General features: G+C 35.1%; 1 protein-coding gene and 1 long non-coding RNA gene across 2 annotated transcripts; both read right to left on the bottom strand.

The window, feature by feature from the left end:
* Nucleotides 1-4212: 4212 nt before the first annotated feature.
* Nucleotides 4213-9229, bottom strand: hoxb9a (homeobox B9a). The gene is made up of 2 exons (XM_007232232.4): nt 8402-9229; nt 4213-6290 (listed from the first exon to the last, which is right to left on the bottom strand). The coding sequence occupies exons 1-2, from the start codon at nt 8913-8915 to the stop codon at nt 6055-6057; spliced, it is 750 nt and encodes a 249-aa protein (XP_007232294.1). The 5' UTR covers nt 8916-9229; the 3' UTR covers nt 4213-6054.
* A 4216-nt stretch (nt 9230-13445) lies between these two features.
* Nucleotides 13446-15364, bottom strand: LOC125784431 (uncharacterized). Its single transcript, XR_007427230.1, has 2 exons — nt 14612-15364; nt 13446-13964 (listed from the first exon to the last, which is right to left on the bottom strand). It is a non-coding gene; the product is annotated as an uncharacterized LOC125784431 (long non-coding RNA).
* Nucleotides 15365-21759: the final 6395 nt, after the last annotated feature.

Here is a 21759-nt window from a genome sequence, read left to right as displayed (position 1 = left end):
TGATTTTGGATGTTGATCGCACACAACCTAAAGAAAATTGAATTGTTAATACACAACTGTAACGAAATAGTGTCCTATTCTTTATTAATGTCAGGGTCCCCGTAGCGAAAAACATATAAGGAAACACTTTAATTGGTATCAGATTTAACAAGTACTGTCAACCTAACAGCCTCCCTTAAGCAACTTGTTAAAGCATCTTCTCTCAAAGCATCCGAGGGTGAGTTAGTCATATGTAGCACTTTGATAATCGTGTTTGAATATATTTAAAAAGATGTTAAGACGACAGAAATTAAGTGCACAGCAGGCATTACGGAGAATGTGTCTGTAAATGGTTGAACAAACTATACAACGCAATAAACGCCTCGCCTGTGTATTGTTTACATCGTGCATCAAAAAAGCTGTTAGAGTTTTATGAGATCCCACGGCCAGAGCCGTAAATGGCTCACTCAATGTAATTTCTCGGGGCAGGAATGTTAAAGTATTTAATCGCCATTTTCCATATGACCATGCTAAGTATATAAGTATACCTAAAATCCTGAAAAAAACTGACGGTGGTATAATGAGTCTGGACTGACTTACATATTTGCATGAATGCAGGAGTGAAAAAACAACAGTTCATATCGAAAAGTGAAAGTAATATTTTTTGAGATCTTTAGACGTATTAGGAGAGAAAAAATGGTTTGTTATTTAAATTACTAGTATGTAGTGAGTTGTGGTTCAATATTAAAATCACGAATTGATATAAATAAATGAAAATATATATACATTATACATTTATTTTTTACAACGATTAATCAATTCTGAATACTTCAACGTACTCATTATTTTTTTAAATAAAATATCAGTCAATGCTTTTGATTCAATGTCTTTAGTTTCTCAAGCAACTCGTACAGTAAACATATTTTTTTACATTATTTGTTTTGCTGATAAAAATCTTACATGACGGAAAACTTTAAAGTTGCAAAATTAAACGGGTTTTTTTCGTAAACCTGTCCAAAAAATAGAATTATGCTGATTATATAAGTTTAGTTATTTTGTTAAAAACCAATTAAAAACAGGCTTTTCGCTTCATCTGCAATGGTGCGTTGACACGAAACACTTGTCAATAGGTCGTAACTATCAAATTAGTGTCATTGAGAAAAAATGATTTAGGATAATTTCATGAATGTTTCACTGTAAAAAAAATATTTTTATACGATATCAATGAAACAATAAAATATACCAAATGGAATGATGTTCTCACTTGTTTTATTTCATGGTTTTAGGGTTATCAATCATATTTTTATACAAATATTATGTATTTTTTTTAACATAGATAGTTAGACCGGATGACGGTATTAATTAAACCTGGTAAAGTTCACTGCGTCACACATTTAAATTAGAAACCTAATATAGAGGTCCACAAAAATGTTGTGTAAGTCCTTTTTGTTCTTAAGAGAATAAAACGTTGTTTTTTTCTGGTGTAATGCAGAGTAGATGCTTCCTTCATTTTTAAGTTAAGTGTAAAAGAGGCTCTCTATTGCCTCTGGTTTCGAGCTCAGAGAAACAAAGCGTCAGACAGGTTATTTTTGGTAGAGCAACATTGCCATCATGTGGCCACTTTGTGTCACGCCAAGAGGAAACGTAGAATCAGTGGGACGGAAGTGCAGGAGCGAATGGTTCTATAAACAACAGACATAAACCAGAAATGAGGGTAATAACAGATCCTTACGTGCAAATTCACTCATGTAAGATGCTGTGTCATTTAATTCACCATAACAGGAAACTTAATGTAAAAGACAACTTATCTTATACCTGAGTCCTGTTTAAAACTCTCTTGATAAAAAATCAGTTCGTATTTGTATTGTTTAAATACGTTTGTGAATTAGCAAATCTAAACGATTTGTCTATGCACAAGCAAGTATCTTTGTGTATAGGCCACAATGTATTAATTCAAATATTCAACACACACATATATCATATCATATTATTTATTATTTTATATATTATGTATTGTGTGTGTGTTGAATATTTGAATTAACACAGCCTTAACATGGCCTATATACAAAGGTAATTACTTGTGCTTAAAACAAATTATAGACAAATCGTTTAGATGTTCAGTTCAGTTGTTTTATTTCATGGTTTACGGATTATCAATCACACAATTACAAATATTTTAAGTATTTCTTTAAACATAAATTAAGTTAGACCGGATGACAGTACTCATCAAACCTGCTAAAGTCCAATGTTACATACATTACATTACATACAACCCTAATATAGAGGTCCACAAAACTGTTGTGTGTTGTAAGAGAATGAAACGTTGATTTATTCTGGTGTCCAGGGTGAAAGAGACTCTTTTAATCTTTGTTGGACTAATGTTTAATAATTTATGTCGTGTTTATTATAAAGATAATATGGGTTTCGTTGTTAGGCTTTTAATTTGGCTTCTTTAGAGAGCTAGAAATACAGGTCAGTATACATAGGTATTTTGATCTGTCCAAAACACATTTAAAGCGTAGACTTAAATTGCATCTAATATGTTTATTCTTGATCGCTATAATTAAAACTTACTTCCTCTACTGCGAGTATAGGACACGGGCAAATCGCAATTATACCACAGGCATTTCATTCGTTAAATCTACAATTTAATTTTAATTTCTGCTTCGATGCTGTTGAAAACTAAACTGTATCACTTTAAATTCTTCAAGTAGAGAATTGGAGAAGTCGCACATTTTTAATGCGAGAAGTGCTGTTCTTTAGCAACCTTCCATTGTATCAGTCCTTACCACTGCCCAATCGGATGTGAGTTCACAAAATGGAGTCGAGTTTGGTCGCAAGGGCTGTAAACAAATTAAGGTTGCTCATCCCAGACGTCTCGCCAGAGATCCTTTTTGTGTCATTTATGGCCCCCACTATAAGATGGCAGCGGTGCGCTCGGAAATGGAACAAAGGGTGGGCGTCAAACGAACTGGACTCCGAGCACTCATCTGGAAGTCCTGATCTCAATGCACGCGGCCCCCTACTCTGCAAGGAATCTGGAGGTCTACAAAACAAACGCTGCGAACAATAAAACGACAAACGCAAGAAAGGGGTCAAAATAAAACAAGTCAAAGGATTTCTCCGTTCAGAGAGCAGCGTCATCAAATTGCCATGCTTACCATTATTGGTGATTCGAAAGCTCTCTCTCCTGTTTCGCACAGTATTTGCTTTACAGCCATTTAGTTCTTAACCTTCAGAAATGTATACCCTATAAAGTTTTATTGCAGTCATATTCTTTTATTGCAGCACACTGAATTGAATCTTCTTTCTCCTTTTTATGACAGTGGACTTCCTCCTTTAAAGTGCGAATGCACATCTTTTCTTGTAGTTTGTTTTCTGTCAAAACATTCAAAAGGAACATAGGTGTAAATACGATAATCAAAACGTGTCAGCTTGCGATGAAAGAAAATAATATTATGGAGTTAACTGCAAATGCATATTGGCTGAAACACACATCTGTGTGCCAGGAATGCTGACAATGTATTCAGATATGTTAAATTGCTATATGTGGTACAATTCAGAATGCAATAGCTTTATAGCAAACGGCAATTGAATGCATTTAAACGACTTTAAAAATCGTTTTAAACGTGCGTGTATTTGAATCTGGCAAAGCCATATACATGCATTTGATAGTCATTTACCATATAAGTAAGATTACAAAACTCTTATTTCTGTTAATAATTTAGTTTTCAATCCTACATTTTTTTATTTTCACAAAAATTGTTCAGTGTATCTCTAACAAAGATATTATTTGGGGTGTGAAAAACCAGACATAGCTTGCGTTTAACATCGCCATTTAAATACAGCCCGTTATTAAGCAAAAACTGTCTACAAATGACACACACGTTCCCTCATCCCCAATGTGAGACAAATGCTTCACGCACGAGAGCATATTTCCAACATATGCCCCTGGTTATCTCACAAAATGAATGTGGTACTGAAAACTACAGAGCATTTCTCTTCGATATGCAGTGGAGGGCACTTGAGGATAAGCGTTGATTTACTGCCAGTAGTTACCAAATGGATTTTAGACTTGCACTAAAGAAAACACTTTTGCACCTAAACATGTATTTTTGCGTTGTTCACTATAGAAAGATATGTTCTGTAAGACAATAATACAATTTAATGCATGAATGGCCTAGCTGTACATCCTGTCTTGAAAAAAAAAATGTAATGCACAAGTAGTAAAAGTGCCATGCAATAGGCTGTTATGTTGGTGTTTATTCAGTACAGTGTTATGAACAGGGGAGAGTTGCAGCATTTTTAGAAATACCGGAAGCAAAAACAATTAGTTATTGATACCTAAATGACAAGAACAGACCGTTTTCTGTGTAAACTTTTAATATGTGTCCAGCATTCGTTGTTCCATTGCACACAAGAAAAAGGGAGCGATTGTGTACAAAAAGAACTTTTGGTTTTGTGACTGAAATAACTTTTGGCTGAGATTGACAAAATCCAGATTTTTTTTGTTTACAGAAACGCTGTAACAAATAAAGGAAGAGAAAAGGAAAAAGGAGTCAATGCAGCATGCCAAATGAAAATGTGTGTGTGAGTGTTCTGCGTGTGTGTGTGTGTGTGTGTGTGTGTTCTGCATCTGTCTGTGATTTTGACACCGTTAGAGAGAGATGGGTCAATAGTGTCACATTCTCCAAGGATGCTTTGGAAATTTGCAGACAGACGTGCACGCGACTGCAGAAAAGTCCAGGCAATTAGAAACATAGACAAATGCAAACATGTTGAGATACCAATCAGGACCTCCGCACAAGCAAAGCAATACAACATCGAGCGACCAATACTTGAATAATAGTTATCTCTGACAACACAAATAGACATCAACATGTAAACAATATTTAAAAAGAATAAAGAATATGTATAATACCTGCTAAATCAAGTATGAGATCTCGTTAAACGCTCCACCTTTTTAACACATTGTAAAACGCATTCCACCAAAAGAAATCGTATTTACAATAAATTAGAATTGCCCTACTAAGACTACACATAAATGAACGCCCACTTTTACAAACTAACTTTAAAATCACACAAGAGAGAAGGTAAACATATCAACGATACATGCGCTAATGTAGGTAAACATTTATACACATATATATATAACTTAAAGTGTATTTAGCTGAGTTTGTTTTACTTATCTACGGCCGAATTATTTAGTTACTGACAAGCTATACGCACATAAACACATCTAGCAGATCTTTACCTTAAATCCGTTCGTTCTTCGACTTCATATCATATTTCAATTTAAAACAGAAATGCATAAGGGCCTGTACAGTTAAACGTTGATATCACTATATAATTTATAATACAAGTGTTAAGATGTAGTCAAATAAGCAATGATATATGTACCATTAAAATGTACAACGCAAAGCAACTATGGATGAAGTACATCATACCTAAAATCAAAAAGACTTGCATAAATAATGAACTATTAGAGAATTTCAGTTGGTATGCTGTAACAGATTTAAAAAGGTACCCACTGTTTTTGTTCCAGTATTCAGATTATCAAAGACATTATGATAAAATAAAAAGCGTAAAATAGTGAATACCTGAATGCCTGCCCATAAATGGCACTCCTAAAGATATAATGATAATAATAATGACAATAATAATAATAATAATAATAATAATAATAATAGTAATGCCGATTTGTTGATAAAGGCGCAACCTGCAACCCTGCTGCTGCAAAAAAAAAATACGTTAGAAAAAACTTTCTTATAGTAAAAATATACGTAGCTGTATTTATATTTCCGTAAAGAAGGAATGGTGGAAACACAAAGTAAAAAAAACACGCATTACATAGTTTCATTTTGCTATAGGCAACCTACTCATATAAAAAAGAAAACCTATTCTTAAATATTCCCTCAGTTGGTCTGCATCCCAAAAAAATTATATTCTTTTTGTGGGCTGGGGTGATGTAGGGAATAAACAAAGGCTACAAACACTCCTTGTTTCACTGTCCAGAGGTAAGCACATTTTGATAAAAGAGACGGAGGAGGAGGCTGAGTGTACACACTTTTGCCCTCATTCCTTGGACTGATCCTTGTTCATTTTCTTCATTTTCATCCGTCGGTTTTGGAACCAAATTTTAACTTGACGTTCCGTCAAGTTCAGCAAACGCGCTACCTCATGTCGCCGATCTCGGGTAAGGTACATGTTAAAGAGAAATTCCTTCTCGAGCTCCAGGGTTTGATATTTCGTGTAAGGACATCGCTTCTTCCTGGACGAACGGGCGTGCAACCAGTTGGCCGATGGATCATCTGCAAATGACAACACAATCAACGTTTGGTAATGAGAAAACTGTACAAAAGATCAGATGGTTATATCAAAACTTGAGATAAAATTTAGAGATGCGTGCAGACTACTATTACAAGCAGACATAGTGGTCCTTTGAGTTCATTGAATGTAAAACATAACTTGCAACTACTACCATTACCTTAAATAAGCCTATACAAATTGCCTAAATGGCTGGTGTCCACAATCAAAACATTAATCCGACTAATTCAATTGTGTTGCGACTTTCCAGTCATGGCTTTGTGTCATTCTAAACCATACTGGAATGCATTTGAAACCGCGATCCGTTGAGCCATGATATTATCTCCTTTTAGGGAGAAATATGAAGAGAATTGTGACGAGAGTGTAGGGCTCCTTTTCCTCTGTGGCTTTCTCGGGAATGCAGATGGGAATGTTTAAAAAATGTTTCCATTAAATTGCCTTTGGGATGAGACAGCAGACTGTATCGCGTGCTCTGTTAGCAACAATGTTACTGCTCAAGACTCTATGTATGAATTAAAAATCAATATCATTGAAAACGGGTACCATTCAGTTGTGGACTACTAATGTAGAAGAACATTCTTATCCATATAACAGAGGTCAACATTTTCCCCAAACTCGGAATCACTTTATCTACAATCCAGCAACGTCTTGTCGTCGAATGACAAACTATCAAATGCTGGAGACATAACTCGGCCCCAGCGAGGGTCACGAGCTTGAACGTTAGAGACTCACAGAAAGCTTTTCTTGCTGCAGCAATTTTCTTCCACGCATACATCGTCTAACACATTGAACCGCTCACTCCAGTCTTACATTAACTGTCTTAGATATCTCTTGTGACGCACTTTCTTTATATCACGAATAGGAAGAAACCCCTATCAAGAATTAGGCATGTGTCATTTATCTAGGCCTTATGTACATGTATGAGAAATATGAAGTCACCCACACTTGCTGAAATAATAAACACTGCCTGGATGCATGATGCTATTCGTTTTATAGCGAGAAAAACATTCCTATTTCCTGTTTGAAGTTTCTTTTTTGGCAACGTCTCCTGTCAAATTAGTTTTAGTACAAATGGGGGTTTCATAGTTGAAACACGCTATTGCATTTCCTCGAGGTCAGATATAGTATAGTTGGTCATGTACATATTTTGCATTATACATCCAATAAAGGACACACAGAACAATAAATGGATATGTTGGTTCCCCTTAACTTAATAAACTTGGTGGGCAATAAGCTTTATCCTTCTCCTGGGCATCCACGAGCACAACGTGTGCCATGTAATTCTCAACATTCATTTTTTCTACAGTTTATACTGGAGCGACGCCCAGGGCAGCACAATGGGGATTTCTGTTGCGCTCAATTCCATTAATGTTTGTGTTGATCGAGCCTACTTCGGGAATTAAAATCGATGTTCTTTCCACGTATTGGAACATAGGCTACGTATTCCAGTCACCTTTGTAGTGGATCATTTATGAACATTGCCAAATATAGCACATATTAAAAAGGACTGTTGCTCATGCTTTACTTCTGAGTTGGTTCCGGGGTAGCTCTTATTGTCTGTGCTTTCCATACCCACACATGAATTGGTGTAAGTGATAATATACCAATAGTCAACATCCAGACACATGGTCAATTACAACAGTTGCGGAGTAGTTTGTGGTGTTCCATTGTCGTTGCTATCTTACAACTCACTATGCAAGTATTTTTATATTTAAAAATATATATAGCCTCTGGCTACAAATATGGAATACGAAAGACAAGAATCTAAGTAGTACTGAAGCGCAAGTAACAAGCGTTGACGCAGAGAGAGGGAGAGAGTGGGGAAAGAGAGATAGAGAGATTAATTATCTAAACGAGGAACAACAAAGTCACAGTAACTGCACTAAACATTCGCTTTTAAAATCACAAGCATGCTCAACTTCTCATGAGTTCTGTATTCATGTTGCCTACAAACATGCCTGCTCTCGAGCTCTGCTTGCCACATGAGCAAACTTGGCAGGGTGGGGAGGCTGTGGGTCTCAGCAGTTGCTTTGTTCGCGTTTTATGGCAGCATTAAAAGCTTTACAGACTGTTTACTTCCTCTTTTATAACTTACTTTGATCTGGTCCTTCTTTGTCCTCGCTACCTTCACAAATGTCCTTACTGTCTTCAAATCCCGAGCTGTGGCCAGAATTCATCTCCCGAGCCGAGGAGGATTCCAAAACATATTCGTGCTGCCCTCCGAGTTTTGGGGGCTCCCCGAGATGTCCCAACAGTGGCTCCATCTTGACCTGACTCTGACCAGGCAACGGCTCGGCTCTCGGAGCGCAGTCGAGCCATGAACGAAGATACCGTGTATCCGTTGAAGGCACGGGCTGCGTTGGGATATAAGGATGGTAGACCGCCGGTAAGCCATTGGACGTGTGCGGACTGAAAGGACTCCATGACGAACTGAATACTGGAGGCTTGGGCTGAAAACTACACGAAGGGAATTCGGGATGCTCCCCGGTTCCCGGCTGCCTAGAATTGGAGTACTGTACATTGGCAAATCGGGCAGCGCTCGGATCTTCTCCCTCATGACTTATAATGGAATCGACATAGTAGTTGCTTAAAGTTCCAGAAATGGACATTCTCGGACATTATACACCTTACGGTTCAGTGAAGGGAAAACATGTACCATAGAAATGGGCTTCCCCCTTTTCAAAATGCTACCGCTACTCGTTCGCCAGCAAGTAGAGCCAGGCTGCTCTGTTGTGAGCTCCGAGCGAAATGATTGGTCAGTCTTTTTGCGAGCCTGATAAAGAGTCAATGGGGCGTAAATCAATCCGCCAAGGGGCTGCGCTGAGCTCTCCTCCTCTTGCGCTATCCATATTTTCGCCTCTAAATAAACTGTCTTGTTTATGTAATATGCAAAGTGGGAGTATGTGAATATATCCTAAGATATCTACAACCTGTCGGGGAAATATCCGCTTAAATTACACAACGTTTTGACAATATGAATAAAAATGCAAAGGCCTGTGCATACCAGTTACATAGTAAATATATTTTGTGTATATTTACATTAGAAAATGTAAGCATTTTTATATATTTAGAGCATTCCTAATCCTAAATCTGCAAAACAGTTTTCGTTAGTTTGAAAAAACATTCCAAAAAGCTTAAAAAGGTATCTACGAGCTCTAGTGAGGACAACATAATCCGTCTGTCAAGTTCATCTATCTTTAACGCAGTTTTTCTCTATTGTAACATCTTTGGGAACATTTTACAGCATTTCCTGGGCTTTTATTGTTGACTGGTCTTATTCGGGGCGCGTGGAGATAATACTGGGGTTTATAAGGAAATTAACGGTAATTTTTCTTAACGAGTGTGTTAAACAGTACCTAACGACAATTCTCTTGTATTTATGGAAGAAACTACTTGAACTTTTTCGTCGTTTAATACTATAATAAAATACTACATCAGCCAGCTTTGATTTTTATAGACCTGATATACTGCCTGTGGCAAAGACCGTAAACGAGTCTGCCGTAGGATTTAGCGCACGCGCTCATGAGGAAAAAAAAGATTCAGACACACTTGGTTTGAGAAATGAGTGCTAATTTAAAAAAAAATTCTATGAAAATATGACGTCATTTTTGGTGACTCCCTTTGTACAACAAAAATATATATATTTAGCCACGTTCCTCAATCACATACAAAATATAAACAGCATTAACCCACGTGCGCCAAATTATTTTCAGTTATGTTTTACATCACAGGCCCACAAAATAAATATATAAGCAAAGACCTTTCCAAAAGATGTGCTTTCATCATCACATGTATTGTTCTATTCTTTTTCATACAGTTCATTTGTTATATATTTTGAGTCTGAATGGTAAGTAAATACGTGTCTTTATTTACATTTCACCATTTAAATGTGTTATTTAAGAAACAAAGCACAACATTATAAAATTACCTCAAGGCCAAACACACTCTGCAACTATATACAAACAGTGTTAACTTCATAATGAAATACATTTGTGCAATAAGCTTTGGGAAAGCAAGCAACCACAAAAATGTTAAGCTCCTAAACACTAAATGCTAATCGCAATATTTCTACATTCCTTTGAGGTAAATTAGTACTTAGAATTTAAACACACTTTTTGAGTCTTCATGTTCTCCCATTTAGGGTTCATCTAGCCTGTTAAAATTAACACCATATATATCGTTTAACATTGGGAACATGTGTGGGCAGGGATTAAGCCTAGTTCTAGATTTTTTTTTCCTTTCAAAGGAAAATCTCCATTCAGAAATGTGGGTTTGAAGATGGATGGAGGCCTATTTTAACCATGCTTGCACAAGGTACCACTGCTATTCAACTAATTTGTGTAGTGTGTATCTGTAGTAGGAATTCCTACTATAGATACATATTCAGTATCTTCCAGTATGTCGGTCATGTTAATTTCTACAATTAATCATCAGACGATTATATATCTGCTTTTCTAAGCAGCTCTCAACGCTAATAACGTAGTACTACAGATATTGCCTTTATTTAGGTAAAGCTACATGCTATGAAATAATCAAATTACAGAATGCACGATTTCATTATTTTATTATAGGTATAGTACACATAATGCAAAATAACATAAAAAAAGTAATGGATTAAATTTACAAAGGTATACATTTACAAATTAGCGTCACACATTTAGAATTATTGACGAAATAACTTATGTATATATTTATTTTCATTTAGTTTAGTCAAGTTAAGCAATTTTGCTGCATGTTTTATTTTACTACACGCTAAAAACTAATAACTAAATGATTTTGAGAAAGTGCTGATTCTGAAAATAAAAATAAACAACATCTATTGAAAAACATCTGTTGTGTAGACAAACTATAACTCCAGTCATGGAGTCATTAAAAAAATGCATTTAAAAACTAAACTGCTTGTGTTTGATGGTTCATTGCTTCTGGTTTAATACTTTACAAAGTGTTTACTTATTTTGCTCACTTTTCTTATTGGTTTGTACTTTAGTCGATAGTGTGATCCACAATAAATACGACCCGTAAATAATGTCGACGCGGTCTATATATATAAACTGTAATTAATTTTGCATTAACCTTTTTATTTTTGTCAAGGCACAAGAAATACGTGTCCCTAACAAATACCACTATGCGCTTACCTATATGAGACTAAGCACCAAACTTAACGACACACACATACAAATGGACAGTTAGACACATTCATGCAGATTCATGAAAATAAATAAATATAATCCCGCTTTCGGTGTGGGCAGATTTACAACTGCTGCGCGCTTGAACATTCATAAAAGGTATTATGCTTGTGAACGAATTAATGACCGCACAGGAACGGCTGGGAAATATATTTTAGTTCTCCGCGCTGTTGTTTGTGCAACAGGTTGGCTTATATCAGCAAGATCTTCAAATCTTTTAGAGCTAAAGATAAAAATACTACGTAGGTTCCCAGTCAAGAATAATGCTTCTTTGTAAAATCAATTTGTTGCGCCAGTGCATCGATGTGTAATAACTGGAGTGATTCAGACAGTTTAAGGTTTCTGTGTTATTAAATGTTCAGCCCAACAATGTGAAACTACCTGATCACACATAAGCTCCAATTAACGCTGGAAGCACACCAGCAGACATGCAAGAGGGAGCTTGTGGGCTGCAGCGGATTTTAGGATGGGGACCAATGCAAGAAATCACACAGTTAAGCGAGCATAATACATGTAAATGTTAAATCAAAAATAGAAAATAATAAGATAAATAACAAAAAGACGGAACGTATGTTAGCATGCATGCGTTGTAGTTTTCAAATCATGGGCTGTGTCCCAGTATATAGTAACTTAAGTTCACAAACGCATCCGGTTTTTTTTTTACTTCAACAGCCGAGCCCGGTAGTAAAAGCGACTCGATTGCCACTGGTTCAAAAAAGGACCTCCTGTCCTGCTTGGCCTATGACGTTGGGACCTGTGGGCTCTAAACATGGCGACTCCCAGAAGCAGAGATCTAGTTCTCTCTCGCTCAGACAAAAAGGCAGCAGCTGTATTTTTTTGTGTTATATCCGCATATGTTTTGAATTAGTTTTCACTCTCAAATCATTCAAGGCAAGCTCTACAGCTTGGGAAAAATTAAAAACACACGACAATAGAGATACATTTCAACGTTGCCTTAAACAGGAATGCAACGTCTTTGACAATGCAATAACATGAAGGTCAAACCTCATTTCAACATTGTAAAATGTCATTTGTTCTGATATTTTACTGGCAGTCCATGTAAAAAATAAAAGGTAAACACTGGCGTTGTTTCTAAGACGGTACCAACGTTTCTGTGAGCCCGACTTTCACTGATACTCAAAGTCATGCTGAATGACTAACAAGCCGCATGGACTTCAAAAGCTAAATTAATAAATCCCTGAACATTGTTGTTGGTGATTTCACTTTTGAACTTCGGACTTTTGTATATTTGAGATCACAAGGCAGGATTCAATACAGAAAGAGCATAGACATCTCCTATGTACACATGCAATCCAATAACAGTACTAGCTCTATTTTGAGTTTTAAGGATCAAGAATCTAAAGATCTAAAGATAATCGGTTTATTTTAAAGTGCAGAAATGCAAACAATAAGAAACAGCCTTGGCATTAGTGTAATATATGGTGTGCAATATGTCAGTATTGGATTATAATGTGTTTTACAGTTTTTATTAATTTGATAACTAAACATCGACTGGCATCGACCTTAATTATCAACGTGGGTTTTAATAAAAGCGAACATGTATGTATAAAAAGCAAACCTGATTGTCCAATTTCCCTTCGGAATTAACTAGCACTACCACAATAATTTAAAATACATTCTATTAGAATGTTAAACGGAGTGCAAAGAAATAAAGGCCTTAAAGCTAAGGTTTTCAGTTGAAATGTCAAATTATTTGTAATGCCTGCTGTGGTGTTTGTTTCTAAAACTAAATGTAAGGTACAAAGCCAGTCTACGTTATTGTAAAATAACCTGTGGGAATTAGAGAAAAAATATATAAAAACGGAAAACTGCTTCATTTTCAAAAAGTGCTGATTCTGAAAATTCAAAATGACCAATATTGAAAAACATCTGTTGTGTACGACAAACTGTATCCCCAATCATTAAAAAATAAGTATTTAAAAACTAAATCGCTTGTGTTTGATGTTTAATTGCTTCTGGTTAAATACTTTACAACCTGTTTTACAACTTATTGGACCTTACTTATATGAACACGTATATAGAATTAATAATCAAGTCCATGAAAAACATTGATATGCCAACAGTAAAAACACCATGCAATTTATTATTTTAGCTATGCCAAGACACTGCTCTTCATGAGAAATATCTTGAATTGTCTTATCCGCTGTATTCAACGCAATTAAACAACTGTTCTCAATATTCAGTCAGAGGAAAGTATTATCGGCAACAAGCGTACATGTTTTGCACGATTAAAACATCTTTTGAGCACTCGTGTCTTTCCGCCCACGTTTGTAATTTTATTTAGTTTCGTCCTGCGGTTTTGAAATCAGATTTTGATCTCCAGGTGGCGCTCTCGAGTCAGGTACAATAAGACAAATTCCAGGATTTGGTTATTGGTGTAGGCATCGCTTTCTCCTCCAGCTTTCGCAGACATTCATGTGTTTGTAGCGTTCTCCAAGCTCACGTCTTTAGCTGAAATGAGAGAACATTTGCTTTTTAGGTTTTATAAAAAAAAAACACTGTTATGCTTGTTTTAGTACATTACCTTGAAATTGGATACAGTTATGTGTGGCTGAGCCAATGAATATGAGAGAATAAATAATTAGTATGTGTGTGTGTGCGTTTTTGCTCATACGATTTAAAATAATATTTACATATTTAGATGAATAGATGTATAGATTCAAGAGCTACAATCAAAACAAGAAGAACATAGGCATTAAATTACTGGCACGGCCTACATTATGATTTAGAAGTAGATTGTATCTCTGATAAATAAACTGTAATGTCGAACGGTTTTATAACTCTGTTGTGTTTAAACTAACTCAAACTAAATATGTGGTCACACGTAGACTTCTGCGGGTAAATCTCCAGTCTCAGGTGTGCCCAGGAAATGCTCAAAGAATGTGCTGTTTTCTTTCAAATAAATCCAATTCCACTGTTTAACTATTTAACCACGCCGTCCACTTCTGTCAGGATGGTTTTTGCAAAATGTGAACCCATTCGACTAAATTATGCAATCACAACTCTCTACTATTAATTACTTTTAACAACATTTAGATAAAAATAAGAAAACTAGTTTGGTCGACTGAAACATGTTATCTAGTGTTATGTATACTCACTGTGTGTATCATCTCCTCGAGTTATTGTCCTCAATGAAGGCTGCTGCTTTGACTTAATGTGCATATGCTGCCACGGCACTTTTAGCGTCCCCTCCGTTGTTTTGGACATTCCCGTAAAGTTTTGTCCGAGAAGGGTGTACTAGAGATGCGGATAGGTAGAACTGTGAATGCTATATGTGCGACGGGCTAACTGTAAGAGTGCTGGCAATGTAAGTTTTGAAGTTTTTTTGTCCAAGGTTATGGGACGGTTCTGGAAGAGAATAGCCCGCGACTGCGTCGTTCATAGAATCCATGTCTGCCAAAAGGCTTCTGGAAACTGGGCTGTCTGTAGGCTGCTGGGTTGAGATTTCTTTCAAATCCAGGGTAAGACGGATCGTATTTTCGGCCTAATTCACTAACAGGACCCATGCTGACACGTGGAGCTCGGGCCGGACTCAAGTGCGAATCTTCCCAGGTCCTAGCTCCATGGTTGTTTTGGTGCCTTTTGAAAGAAGCATAGCTTCCTAGGTTAGTGACGGATGATGCTAGTTTACTGTCTGCAGTGCTGCTTACTCTAACCAACTGACCGTCCGTGCAGGATAGGAGTCTTGTTTTTGGTACAATAGTCCTTTTATTTTGACTAACAAAATTAGCTGAAAAAAAGGACATAACGACGCATGACGCTGATACGGCCGTCTTGCCAATTAAGGCGAAGGCTCACAGGTTTTAAGCAGGCGTTTGGTGGTGATAATGTTTTCCTGCACCAAGCACCACAGTGGCTGCTGTGGTTTAAGGCAAACTCCTCCCCAGTAGAAGTGTTAATTTGATTGCTTGATCAAACCATGCAGGTCTCGGACGCTTTTTTATCATTTTAACCCCTTCCGTACCTAACTGTATTATAATAATAATAATAATAATAATAATAATAAGGAGAAGAAGGAGGTGAAGAGGTAGACTACTTACGTATAACGAATAGGCTTACCTTGTGCATCTTTTGATGATTAATTGCAATAATGTATTTGCAACTTTTTATGTATTGCTGACATTACGTTGTACATGGCTCTATGTTGTTGTTTTTTTTAATAAAAATCTTAAAAGGCCAACATCGGACATATTTGATTTTAGATAAATATATAGACATATAATTTGCTAATCATTCTGCTTAAGTTTCTATTCAAGCCTTCGGTTTTTATTTAAATTTTACAGGGAGTTCCAACTTTTTTGGAATTGGCCTTGTAGATGATGATATATCAGTAAAGCATATTTCCTGATTTAAACAACATTACAACACTACTGGTAAATGTAGTGTTTTTTCAACAAAGGGTGAGTGTAAAATGAAAATGAAAATATCTCTTATTTTTTTTCTTCACATTATTTTAAGAAGGAGATGGTGTAAAAGAAGAATAAGAACGGCAACATCAGCAGCAGCAACAGCAACCATAATGTTAAATGCAGTGAATGTGAAATACCAGCTTTCATTTTCAATTGTATTAATTGTTGTTGGATTAATCAAATCGATCCAAATTTATCCGGAAGTTTGGGGAATTTTCAGATGGATTAGGTTTCGAATATTTGTTGTATACACTGTTTGACATTGTTTACAAAAAATAATTACATTCCTAAATAAAAAAAATACACAAAACAAAACAGTAGTCTTTTGCACTATTTGCTAAACAAATCTCTACCCCCAGAGGTCGCTCCAAATCCACGTTTTCATTTAGTTCTGTTTTTATTCATTAACATAACATACACAAGTGAACTTATTTCAGCACTAAGTTGTGCTGTCAAAAATATGTAAAAGTTCATTTTTAATAAAGAGACAGTCAAAAATATCTCATAGCTATACAATTTTTTAAATTAAGAAACTTAAATTAGATTCTGACCAATTAAATTCTACATCAATAAATTCTACATAAGTCATCAGCAGGCGGATAACTTCTGAATCCATTTTATTTTATATTTCGAATTGGTTCCTCAGAACATAAGCGGACTATCAAAAAAAGACCCAAAAAGAGGTTTTGAAGTTAACACCGGGAAGGTTAGTAGCCGTTGTTAAGTTTTTGTCAGACTGACAGACGTCAAAATTCCAGACACCACATTATTGCACGTTTATTTTTGGATGAATGTAAATAAACTAAATTATATAAAAAAAATACTATTTATTTGCATTCCTTGCGTTTCAGTGTTTAATCAAGAACAAATTTGCTAGTCCCACCCAAATGGCGAGACGATCTTTGACCAAACTCACGCAGGCTAACTGTAGCCATGACAACTGAACCCCCATTTGCTGTAAAGTTTTACTGCCAGACACTAAACAGCATGTGTCTGGCGAGGAAAGGAGAAGAGATCAGTGTTATTATAATTTTTTCCACGCAAGGCCCGTGAACTACAATTCCTTTTTGAAAGGACACCCCATCTTCTTGAGAGCTTTCAAGCAGAAACTGGAAGGCATCTGATGTTTTCCGGTATGTTTAGGCTGTAGTCTTAAATAAAATAGCACTATCCTAGTAGCCTTTAAAACAAAAGGCCACGAAACTATTGCCGTGCCATATATAGTATAAATGAATAAGCTTAGATGAGCTTCCACAACTTGTATGTTTTTCAATATGCGCCTGTTAGGTATGATTATAGAAAATGACAAAATGTATATGTTCATGAGAAAATGTGTCAGTATTTGTCAGTAGTTTGTTTGGTTAACCGTAATTTAATGCGGACAACTTAATTCCGTTTGCATTAAGTCGCCTTACATTAAATTAAATTACATCAGTGTCAAATTCCTACGAAAAATATTCTACATTCAATTTCAACAGCAAATACAAAGCACTTAAACATGTTTTATCTAAAATGATAGATCGACTTGGTAATTTTTTTTGATAAATTAAACAGTTTTAAAAGCGCCATAAAACGCATTTGTACAACTAAAAGGCAATCGCGAAGTTGTTAAGAAGGACCACAAAGCTCTCTGGGAGCAAATATGCCTTAGAGCAGACTTAACCAAATACTACTCTAAATTACTTGATTTGTTTTAAGAGCATTTTAATTTATTTCTGAAACCACTGTAAAATATTTAACTGATAAATAGCGCTAAAATTCAAAATTTATTATAAAGCACTGATGTGTTTTGTCGGGTTTTAAAATCAGTCGGACAAAACTTTTAGAAATTAATGACTTTGACATTAATAACTATTTTCCCCAAAAATTGTGCTTGTACTTCACAAATGTGTGCATTGTTTTGATATATATATATATATATATATATATATATATATATATATATATATATATATATATATATATATATATTTTTTTTTTTTTTTTTTTTTTTTTTTGGATGCTTTCCCACAATGATGTTTCTTCCATAATTATGTTATATTTGGCCAATTCTATGGAGTCATATAGATTGACCTTCTCTAGAGACTGACAGTTCTTTTAATGGTTTTAAATAACATTTTATAATGGTATACCACTATACTTTTGGGGTCATTTGGGCACGATAACAACTCCTGATTTCTACACAATGACCATCTCACTGTGGTTCATTAATGCTTAAATATATTAAACATTTATATTTTAAGCTTTCTTTGACTGTGATTTGTAAATGACAGGATGGCTTGCACTTTGTTTAGTTGATTTTTACATTTTTAGTAAGAGTATGATAAAAAATGTCATTTTTTGCATTCGGGAAGGGGCACACATTTGCCTGCTGCTTACTTACTTAAGTTGTGGAAAATATAATTGTCAATTTCAATTAAATATTTTAATTATTTTTTTAACAACATGCAATAGCACAGGTACAAGGCATGTCACTACACTGTAAACTCTGATAAGTTGAATTTACTTTAAAAATTTGAGGAAACCGGTTGCCTTAAAAAAGTTAAGTAATGGGGAACAAAAACTTGAGATAGCATAAATTAAAACATCCAGTTATCACAACTTAAGGAGAATTAGATTTATTTCTAAGGTAGCGCAGGGGGAATCACTACACACTGATGGTGAGTGTTAGTCAGAAACTGTTGGACACACCCAGTATGCAAATAGATTGTGACAGGAGCCAATGAAAAAGAAGCTGCCAATGGAAAAAGACTAAACTCAGTTATTATAAGTTGTTCGACTCAAAGATCTCAGTTTGAATGTAATTGTGCCCACAAATGTTCAACTAACTCAAAATAGTTGAGTAATGTTTAGAAATATCCAATTTTATGTAAAAACAGACTTAAATCATTTGAGTTCAAACAACATATGGGTTTACAGTGTAACTGTATTTATGAGTTGTCAGCTGACTCGAATTTCCAAGCTTTATGTAAACTGTGAGCCTTGTACCAACACCGTTTAAAGATTAAATTTTAAGATAAAAAAAAGTACTAAATGCCCACAAAGCAGGAAACTGCATAAAAATACAGACATAATACAGTGCACAGTGTTAAGAAATTACAGTTAACGGAAATTGTGGAAGTCCCGAGGAGATCTGGAAGAGAACTGCTTGTCTGCAAAAAAGTCAGTAAATTTTAAACTCCTATTTGACTGCCAAAAACTTGCCTAAATGTTTAAGTTGCATTGTTTAAAATTATCTTTCCAATCTTCTGACCTAAACAACAGAATTTCTATAAAAAAATAAATGCTGGAAATATTTTGGAAATATATATTTTGGAAGAGAATTTGCAACAAAAATGTTTTCCATATTTGATTAGCTACAAGAGCCACGATTTCTATAAACAAAAAGTGCCATTTGGCCTAGGGTGCCTAAATATTTTCATAAAACTAGAAAAAATCTGAATTTCACTGTGGGTAATTAGCAAATAAATAATGTGTTTAAAGTAAACAGCCCACACCCCATACTTCCCCTTTAAACTAAACACATACACTTGTGCAAGATGCTTACAGTTGGTTATTTGAATAATGATATATAACGTCTTTTAGTGTGTGAGAGTAAAGGACCTTTATATAAAGCAAAAATCATTTAAACTCTGAAATGTTGTTCTTACACCTCTTATACTTCTTTATGGACTCAATTCTTCAGTTACAGTGTTAAAACAGACATTTGTAACATTTATATTTTAATAGAGTTTAACGGTTCTAATATTTTGAGGAATCGAATTCCTTAAAGACGCAAATTTCTAAACTGTTATTTTTGCCAACGGCCACAAGATGTCGACATTGTTGAAGGATAGTGATTTAAAGCCAAAAAGAAAGAAAGAAAGAAAGAAAGAAAGAAAGACTATGATAACTGCCACTACAACACAACAGCTTTAACCTATAGCATGAAAATTGATAATGGAAAAATACACGAGTTAAGTGATAATTCTCTACTCCAATATATGCAGATTGAACAGCCAGCCATTATCGCTAGACAGGGAAGATTAAATGTATTGTTGTGATTTCAGTGTCTTTTTACAGGTGCCAATAGAGAATTAAGTCAATGAACGTACGCACAATGCCCCGTATGACTATGAGAATGAGAATAATTTAATGAAGAGACTTGCTGTAAAACATACTGTCAGTGTCTACTTTTACGTTTTTTCCCCTATTTTCACGTTCATAAAACTTCAAGTCAGTGTTCAGATCAGAGCCTAAGTTGTTGGCGTAACCTTGTTTCACTTTGAAAGACGAACACCAGAGAATTCATGTCTTCGGTTGACTGAAACCGCTCATCACGGGGAAAAAAAAATTACGTCTGGGCCAAGGACACTTCTACTTCTATGTAAGTTGTCGTGGCAGCGTTTGGCCATAGGGTGGCAGAAGAGAATTGAACAAATATGGTCATTAAGTATATATTGATAAATCCAGTTTTAATCCAGTGTAGCTCTGCGTATGTTTGTGTGAATCACGTTTATGCATTAGAAAAAAACCCTATATAAAATGTAGATAATTAAAATTTGAATGCAACAAATTTGCATGTTTTCTTTTCTGACTGCTGGGTTCCTCTCGATGTTCTGCAGTTCAAAGCAATAGCTTTCTAAGGAATTAGATAAAATTGTACAATAGATAAACTTAATTAGGTAAAAACTTATTGTGCAAAATCATTTGTACTATTGTACGAGAATTGACAATGGAGAAGTTACAAAATATGGTGAGTTGGTGACCAAGTGTAATTCCAAAAACATTTATATAATACAAAAATGAGGTCCATGATTAGTTTTTTTTTTTTACAAATGCTTAACATACTTCATTCTGTTTATAAAAATTGAGCATTGGGTGGAGGGGAGACACTAGAGTACCCAGAGGAATCCCACATAGCCACGGGAATACTGGACAAGAATTAAACCCCTATATCAGGCTCCTGAAGACACATGCTAGCAGCATACAACACACACCACCCTTGCTTGCAGAAATTCCTTTAAAAAATATTTGGTTGAGTTTCATTAACCACAAGACTTGCAACAGTGCAAACTATATACCTTTAAATTAAAATTATTAAATTCAGTTCTACTGATACTGTAGCATTACAGAATACAAGATCTGCTCTGCTTTTTAACATAATATTTACTTCAATATGGTTAAAATACATAAAATAGGACCATAAATAAACCATAAACTGGTCGGTACAGTCTAACCTTCTTGTATGTTTTGTATTTAAAAATATGTGTTTAGTGCTTATATTATTTACTGTAAAAAAAATATATGAAAAATATATGCAATTCTTTAGTAATTAATTAAGAATGGAGAAGTTGCATTTTACTACATATTTTCAGGTAAAGCAGGTAAAGCAACTGTTGCTTTTTATAAAATGTCTTGGATTAAAGGACGTAATGATTCAACATGCATATGATAGTAGAGTCTTCAGCCAAAACAAATAATCCAACTAACATTGTCATTAACTAAGTGATGATAGCTACAAGTGGTTACAGATCTCTAGAATATCAGGTTAACTGATTTTCACCGAGTTTCAGTGATTTTTCCTTTTGGGCAGTGCAAAAAATATTAAAAAGGTTTTCAATAATGGTATGTCGGCACCCTACATTGCAACATTTATTTATTCGTTAATATATGATAAATGCAACACAGTCTGCACGAAAACATAAAAAGACAAACAATTTACATATGATAAATGTAATTACAGCTTTACATTTTACAACAAGGGTTTAAGTTTTATTTTAGCCCATATTTTTGACTTATAACACAAATGTGTGTGTGTGTGTGTGTTACATTGTGTACTAGCTCTCTATAATGAT

The sequence above is a fragment of the Astyanax mexicanus genome, chromosome 19 (genome assembly GCF_023375975.1).
Source record: "Astyanax mexicanus isolate ESR-SI-001 chromosome 19, AstMex3_surface, whole genome shotgun sequence".
NCBI classification, from domain to species: Eukaryota; Metazoa; Chordata; class Actinopteri; order Characiformes; family Acestrorhamphidae; genus Astyanax; species Astyanax mexicanus.
The sequence above is the reverse complement of the archived record's forward strand: the minus strand, read 5'-3'. Positions and strand labels throughout refer to the sequence as shown.

Coding starts and splice junctions, on each gene's coding strand:
- hoxb9a (XM_007232232.4), bottom strand. CDS start 8,915: ATGTCCATTTCTGGAACTTTAAGCAACTACTATGTCGATTCCATTATA. Junction 6,291..8,401: donor CAAAGAAGGACCAGATCAAA/GTAAGTTATAAA, acceptor TGTCATTTGCAG/ATGATCCATCGGCCAACTGG.